The sequence below is a fragment of the Amphiura filiformis genome, unplaced genomic scaffold (assembly GCF_039555335.1).
Source record: "Amphiura filiformis unplaced genomic scaffold, Afil_fr2py scaffold_32, whole genome shotgun sequence".
Lineage (NCBI taxonomy): Eukaryota > Metazoa > Echinodermata > Ophiuroidea > Amphilepidida > Amphiuridae > Amphiura > Amphiura filiformis.
Window position 1 is genome coordinate 965,001 of NW_027305496.1, and position 8,435 is coordinate 973,435.

Sequence of the window (8,435 nt, forward strand, 5' to 3'; positions counted from 1 at the left end):
GCGCTGGAATTGCCGAAGGGCATATAGTAATTAGTATGGTGACCCAAGTCCAGCTGGTTATGATGGCAGGTTGACCAGTGCTTAAGACTAACTTCCACGCTCATGGCAATTGTCATGGCAACTAGCTCTCAAAGCTGAAAAACATGCATTCATAGGATATGTACACGAAATGAAAGCTTTTTATACCCATTTATAGCTACTCTTATAAATGGAAAGATTGGGGTGAGGAAAAAGTCCAAATTCCAAAATCAGTCTTAAAGATTGAAAATTCAAACTTAATTCCATTGCATTTTTAATCTAATTTTAGACTTTTCCCTAAACACAATCTTTAAGATTGATTTTTCAATCTTTGGTTTTAAGAGAGTAGCCAACAAGTTACAACTCTGTCACCAAACCTCCTAGATAATAAGGTAAACACACACTAAGGCAGAACAGCTGAATTGCCGTGTATAACAAGTGTGTTAACTAGTAATTAGCCAGAAGCACGGAAGTTTTTCCTTTGTGTTTTATTGTTATGACACGATTGGCAACTGGGTAAGCAACAAATTATTTAAAAATTAAAGCAATTTGTTCATTTCGAATTTAATTTCTTATAAGGAAGTCTTGTTTTTGGAAATGGCAAAGGCTGGAAATATCACCGACGTACGACCCTTAGAGCTCTCCGTAATTTTGGGATGGGAAAGCGAAGCCTTGAAAACAAGATAAACGAGGAAGCACGTTATCTCGCAAGAAGTTTTGAAGATGAAAGTGGCCGCCCTTTTAACCCGCAACCAACTGTTGAAAACGCAGTGTCTAATGTGATATGCAGCATAAGTTTTGGGAACAGATATGAGTATGATGATCCAGAGTTTAGAAGCCTTCTTGATTATATCAAGGTAAACTCTTTGAAAATTCAATAATAAAATTCACCGAGTAAAAGTCCTAGACAACCAGTAGCTAAACAAATTGAAAGATGTTTATACAAAATATTATATCGTAAATTGCCTTGAGTGAGTCTTGATTTATATAGACAATGTTACTATAAAACTTAGAACTCGAAACACCCTACTTAATTGTAGTGTACCTCAAGGTCTGTCGTCGGTCATTTTATTATCATTTTGTCATTAACTGTGTAAATACTTAATAGTACATCTTCTAGATGAAATTTATTTCATGATTATGTGCTTAGTCCCACGTAGGTTTCACCACCTGGTTCAACCCATCCTATGACCTCAGAGTAAAAACCAATGTCGGTCGTCAGTTCCTGAAAATTGTGAACGAAAGCTTCCCAAAAGGCAAAGCCCTCCAACAGATATTCAACAAGAATACCCTTATTATCACAGAGCTGCATGCCTAGCATTAAATCATCCATAGACGCCCATAACAAAAATATAACTAAATGCCAGAAACTGACGACAACAAGCCTTGCAACTGCCGAGTAAAGAATGAGTGCGCGTTTGGCGGGAAATGTAGAACACCAAATATCAAATATCAGTCAACCGTACATACCAATCACAGTGAAGAAACTTACGTGGGACTAAGCACAGAATTCAAACTCAGATATGCAAACCAAAATCAATCATTAAAAAAATCGGCACAGAAGAATCAAACTGAACTGTCTAAGCATTATGTGTACGTCCATATCAAAACGATGCACTTGTCGGCTGCTACATCTGTCTCATTTCACATAATAGCTAGAAATATAAGACTTGGGGATGATTTGAAGTGACCTCCACTTGAAATGAGTCTGGTATTTATTCCCAGCTATAATGTTAAATGAGACACATGTAGCAGCCTACAAGTGCATCCTTTTGAAATGGATGTACACATATCTGGAATCTAAAGGACAAAGACACAAACTTCACTATTAAATGGAAAATACTGCGACAAGCCCGGCCATATTCGAACATCACCAAGCGATGCAACCTATGTATCATGGAAAAGTACTTTATCATATGCCGACCAGAAATGGCAACACTCAACAGGAGTTCCGAACTACTCAACGCGTGCTGGCACAAAACAATATTTAAGTTAAAAAAACACACCGGCCGAAATTGCTGAGGCCGCGCTAGTTAAAAACGCGCAAATCGCGTGCGCAAAGCCACACTTGTTGCTGACACTCAGACCACGCGTGCAAACATCATAAATAGACGACGCTGACAGGAATTAACTTTATTTTGAGAACGTTGTTATTGGCCACTCTCTGATGAGAGGAGGTGCAAAAACTAAAGCCAAGAATTTTCTGCTTTACAAATGCTAAATTCCGCTTTTCTCCGCTTTGTAATTTTAGCACATTTCTGACATAATAAAATTTCACAAGAATCTTGTGACGATCATTGCGATTTGCAAAGTTGGGATGGGTGATTGGGTATCATGGCTGCAATGGGAGGTAGGACAGGCGTTGTACGGTAAATCTATGACGGATTTTACTTTATTTTGATGAATTTTGAAGACCCATTTCATTTAGTATTTTGTTTATTTCTTTTCAATTGTATTTTTTTCCTTTTTCTAGGTCATTTTGCTTATTTTTGTTTATTTTTTCTCAGAAATGGGTTTTCCGCTTTACCTCCGAATACCGCGATTTTCGCGGAATTTCCGCAACGCGGAAAATTCTTGGCTTTAGTAAAAACCTCCTCGAAACAATGTTTTATATATATATATATATATATATATATATATATATATTTTTTTATTTGAAGCTGATAAAAACTGATATTTCTTGGTAATGACTTAATGCTTTTCTTAGATGTTCATGTCGAAGCTTGCTGTTCCGAGCATTGTGTCAAAAATACCGAAACTTTGGGTTACACCATTTTATAAATCTCTGAAGAAACAAACCGACGAGTGCATATCATTTCTTCGTGGAGTCGTCGAACATCACAAGGCTACTTTTGATTCAAATGACATCCGAGATATAATTGATGTTCATCTTCAGGTAAGAGTGAAATACCAATTTTGGTTTATCTCATTTCTTTTCCTTAACCATAGACATCCATCCAAATCTCAAGTTTTTACAACAAGGTGTACGCTCGTATCAAACAATACTCGAAAGTACATTTTTTGTATTAATTTTTGGATCAATCTTAATTATGGTGAATCCCGAGGTCTATCGTCGGTCCTTTTATAAATTAACTGTGTTAATACAATGTTTAATAGTACATCTTCTACCTGAAATGTATATGATTCCCTGACAATACAAAGTCCTAAAACAATGATTCGCGTTTTTTTTTTATTGGGGACCAGACCTGCTAGTAATACTATATGTCTACACTAATAATTATTTTGAAATTCAAGTTAAGTTAAAAAAAAAAAATATGACTTTTTCCATCACAATATAATTATACAGGACAACGACGACGAATGTTGTACAGAAGAAAAGCTTCCGCGGTCTTTGATATGGAGGGGCATATTTGATCTTTTTGCAGCTGGAACAGACACAACATCAAACGCTATCTTATGGGCAATGCTGCTACTCACACAGTATCCGCATGTACAAGAAAAGGTAGGAGGACGCTCTGTTTAAAAGACAAGATATCCACTTAATTAAAATATTTGCCAATCTTTGTTCTTCTCCCAACCCTTTCCAGCCTCATCCCAGACCCGGTCTACGAAACCTCAATTCCCGCGCTGTTCACGTTCCTCTCCGCCGATCATTTTTATCCGTTTGCCTTCCCCATCTGTAACGATCTCCCCGAGGTCCCTCCAGGCCTTCAAATTGGCCATTCAGTCCCACCTCCTCTAACCAGTTAACATAATTATTTTTTTGTTTTGTTTTATTTTATTCTGTATTGATATGTATTTTCTAGTAATGTTTTGATTTTAATGTAAGGGCAATCCTTCAATTTATTGTGTAATCAGTCAATATTGGATCTGCCTGACCTTGTGCCAAATGTTATAAATAAAAATAAAAATATCACTATAAAAACATGTCCCTGCAGAGACACGTGCTTCGCTAACCGCCGGTAGCGACCATTGCAAAATGGCTTTGCGATGACTCATTTAAACGAATCCAGGCATTGACGGGGCCAACCCCGGGGGAAATCACTCAATACTTGACTTGCTACGCACCCGCGTTCAAGAAAAGCGTCTATAAAGGGTATGTTTTTCACCACACAGCGTCGTCGACATCTTTTTGGGACCCTTTTCGGCCAAATCCTTTGACGTTTAGTATTAGTAATATTATTGTTTGAATGAGTTTGCACTAATTTGATAAAAACAACCACTTTTTAATTGATTCTTGTTACCTTTGCTGTAGTAGGCCAATCTATAGTTCTACAACATCAAAAAGACACCCGAGTACATTTCAGAGGTGGTCGGACTCGGTGGGTAGCACTTTTGTGTGAGAGTGCCCCCCCTGTTTGGCGGGAATTTTATACCGCGCTCCATAGAATCTCCCAGTTGTTAATCAAACTGTAGCTATTAACAAAGCCGAAATCTGAACGCGTGGTCGACTGTTTAGCTACACTCTCGTGAGTCTCGTCCTCGCTTTCAGTTTTCCGCTTCGCTAATTCCGGCCTGATTGCGGTAAGCCGAGCCAAAGCACACACCATGATTGGAAGGGACCAATTATAAGAAAACCCCCAGAAATGGTCAAATAAATTCTGGCCATCACATGTCTCGTTGGATTCGCCTATAGTATTGGATTCTACCGTAGACGGTATGAGGAAACTTCAAGGTAATAACGATGTATTAGGCAGGTCCATCACAGGGTAAAAACCAGTACTGCTGTTTTCTACTTAAAACCTTACACTTGGTATGTACGTACGTTACTTTGGATGAGAGAAGGGATCACCTACATTTTTTCCTTGCAAACATATTTGCCCTTGATTTGAAAGCTAATCGATATCGATTATTTTACAGGCCCAACAAGAAATCGATGACCTCATTGGAAGAGAACGACCACCTTCATTACCAGATCGCTTACACTTGCCTTACGTTGACGCTACTCTGATGGAGATACAACGCTTTAGACCAGTAGGTTGCTTTGTTCCACCGCGAGCGGCTAGTGTTGATACAGAGCTTCGTGGTTATACGATACTTAAAGGTAACACAATTGAGAGGTTTTGATTCCATCTGCTGCACTGTGGATTTTGTTCATTTTGTACAATTCATTCATATGATAAATGGGCTATTCCATTTATAATCCACACTACCTCTGTGGAAGATTTAGCTGAAGTCTGTCACAGAAGGAGTATTAACTTTGAATTGAATATACAATTGCGTAACTTCCATTTCTAATACTCACATCAGTTGTGGAAGATACAGTTAAAGCCACAATACAAGGGGAGCATGGGTTTCAATTACATTTGAAAAAACATACCCCCCCGTGTGTTAAGATATTTCCAAAATCTTACACAGTGGTAGTGTGAATTTTAACTGGAATAGCCCAATGTTTTACACATGACGTTTCACCACTACCCTTTTCATCTGACTGGTAACTCATCACATGAGACCGTTTCCTTTAATAGGAATTGTTCATAATGAACAGCACCTAACAAAACAGTTAAAATTCACATTCCTTTTGAACTTATTCAAGGATTTGCTCAGTGCACTTTTTAAAAATGGTCGCTAAAGATAATTCCCAACATTTTCTAGCAACTTTTTTCTAAAAATTAATGTAATGTGTCACAAATAAAAATGATTGGACCACCGGAATGTAGCTGAACTATATCTATAACATAAATACACATTAAAACCACAGTAAATGAATTACGAATGCTTGAAATATACATGAAAACGAAATAAGGTTCCACTTATGAAATTTTAAAACAATTAAATTTAATAAGTTGTAAATAATCAATGTAGATCAGTAAATAGATCATAGAAAACATCCGTGATGAATACTAGCTAACAGATCGGGATGTAGAGGAATAAAAGCCTAGCCAATGTGTCCGATAACTGTATTATGTCTCTCTTTCTCATGTACTTAGTATTAGTTGAGGTTTGCCTGTAGGCCTCAGTAAAATGAGAGAGATCTGGTGGGTCTTCCAAAGCAGTATTAGACAGTGGATCCAAAATTTCAGTTGTGTATATTATTTGTTTTGTTTATCTTGTTCTGCAACAACGTCAAAAATGTTTTTTTTTTACAAAAGGGCCTTGTTTATTATATTATAGTTTGCGAATGCGCATAAATGCTTTGGTATGTGTAACATTTTTAAAGATTTTTTGGCGAAAAAGTTTCCCGATGATTTTTTTTTTGCATCAGCCCCACCTTACAAGCGTTTGTGAACGGTCCTAACTGTAAGTGCTTGAATCACTTTGGGTGTAATTCTCAATAGTGACCTCAACATCATAATGTTACAATCTATGGTTGTCCACTTTCTTGGCAATAATTTGGCCAAATATAAGAAAAGAGGCTTGTTGGCGATCACTCTGAGAAATTGGACGGTATTAATAATACTATTGATACATTCCGTTGTAGGAACGCCAATTTGGGTCAATCTATATGCGGTTCTCCACAGCCCAAAACACTGGACAGATCCTGAAGAATTTATACCAGAACGGTTCCTTTCAGCAGATGGGAAGAAGACAGAGACACCGGAAGCTTTCATACCGTTTGGACTAGGTATATACACAAATTTATTAAACTTTTTGATAACATTAGTAAAGGATATATGAACAGACGATGTCTTTTAACAAAGCAAATTATTTCGTTGCCAAACAAAATTTGATGAGAAAGTTCCCCAGAATTAATAGAAAGGAAACACTTTACAAAGTAGTTTCGACTGGACACGTCAAAGATGCAATGTAATTTGAAAAGGCAATGACTTTGATTTATTTTACTGCAGGGAGTCGAATTTGCATCGGTGAGCAACTTGCCCGGATGGAATTGTTTCTCTTCATGACAAACTTACTCCAACGGTTTACGTTCAAAATTCCAAAAGAGGACCCCAAACCGAACCTTGCGGGAGAACTTGGCATTACTTTGTCACCAGGACGATTCAGAATATGTGCCGTGAACCGATGATTTTGTTCTGACATATTTAATCAAACGATTCACGTGGAAAATTTCACAAGAGGATTCCAATTTAATAATTTTAAGTTTAATAAGCACATTTTTATTCCGAATTTTATTTCTGAGTTAAAATAATAGTTTAAGAAACTCCATCTTTGACTTTTTTCAATTCAAAGGTGATGGACTTGATATATGGTACGCCAGTCAGATGTCCCAGAGATAATTTAGAACGTACTCGTCGGCATTTTTTTGTTTGTTTGTTTGTTTTGTTTTTTCGCTTTAGACAACGCAAACTGTCAAAAACATCCGATTCTGGTGGATTACAACCAGCGGACTGCAACATCTTTTCATCTGATGTTTCCGATTAGAGCGCTCAATATTGGAAAATATTGCCACTTTTAAGTGGCAATATTTTCCAATATTAAAATATGCACTGAGTGTACATTCAGTTTTCTAAATTGTGTTTGGCTGGTGTAAAATAGATCTGACTGAGTGTTTTAATTGTGTATGGCTGCCTAGTGCTTAGTTTCCATAATAATAATTGTAATCATTTTCTTCAATCATTCCTTTCTTTTCCTATCTCCGTATACTTATTCTTTCCTATGCTTACACTTTAGGGACATATCACTCACTCGCTATCAGTCTTCTTCACTTCCCTTCTCCTCGATTTTTCTTTTTCTTTTTGTCTTCCCCTCTAGTTCGCCCATCCGCTTCTTCTCTTTTTACCATTTCACCTCACTTTCCCCTGGCTTTTAAAATTGATATTCGTGATACACCATTTTGACTTTGTTGAGGAGGCCTAGTAACATGATAATAATATATACTGCGAAATAGTTAATTGATAGAGCGAAGTGATTTCAGCTGTGTAAACACGTAGCATGATATACGACAGTAAGAACATTGTTAAATTTTATAATTTTTTTGCTGGAAATTTCTGTCTAAATGTTAAAAAGTTATGTTATAGTAATGCACATATCAAATGCAACCCCGGCCCCTGGGGACCCGGGGATGGTCCGGGACTTGACATCATGTGACCCGGGATTGACTCAAAATGTGTCCCGGGGGGAGCCGGGTGTTGGCCGGGACTGGTAGAAGAATTGACGTCGGCCAAAACCCCGGGAAATTGGGCCGGGACTTTACCAGGTCGAGGGCCGGGATTATGTCGTACCTTACCCGGGGTTTTCCAACCAGTAAAATGGGCCGTGAACATGCCCGTGGTTTGCTAGTAATGATGCCCGCATTTATGGGCCGGGTAATCCTATCACTTTTGCCGTACTTGAGCCGTGGGTGTATATTAATAATCAACTGAGTCGCCACATTAATGTAATTGTTCATATAAATCCATTTCAAAAACAAAATCTTGGGTGTTGTTTCCAAATTTTGCAGCAGGCCATGTATCTGCTATTTAGCGGGCCTCTAATGTTTAACCAGACCTCACTGGCTTCATGACATGCACGTCCAAACGAGAGCCTGCTATATGCTTATTTATGCCAAATGTATT

At 37.7% G+C, this 8,435-nt stretch overlaps 1 protein-coding gene across 1 annotated transcript in view; it reads left to right on the forward strand.

Moving 5' to 3' along the window:
- LOC140143904 (cytochrome P450 2J4-like) overlaps positions 1-7,896 on the forward strand; it is a 9,042-nt gene extending 1,146 nt beyond the window's left edge. The window contains exons 2-7 of the mRNA XM_072165732.1: positions 598-875; positions 2,726-2,914; positions 3,326-3,481; positions 4,840-5,023; positions 6,401-6,544; positions 6,768-7,896. Of these exons, the coding sequence (XP_072021833.1) occupies positions 598-875; positions 2,726-2,914; positions 3,326-3,481; positions 4,840-5,023; positions 6,401-6,544; positions 6,768-6,946 (1,130 nt within the window). The 3' untranslated portion in view covers positions 6,947-7,896. The remainder of the gene's footprint in view (positions 1-597; positions 876-2,725; positions 2,915-3,325; positions 3,482-4,839; positions 5,024-6,400; positions 6,545-6,767) is intronic.
- The last annotated feature ends 539 nt before the right edge of the window (positions 7,897-8,435 follow it).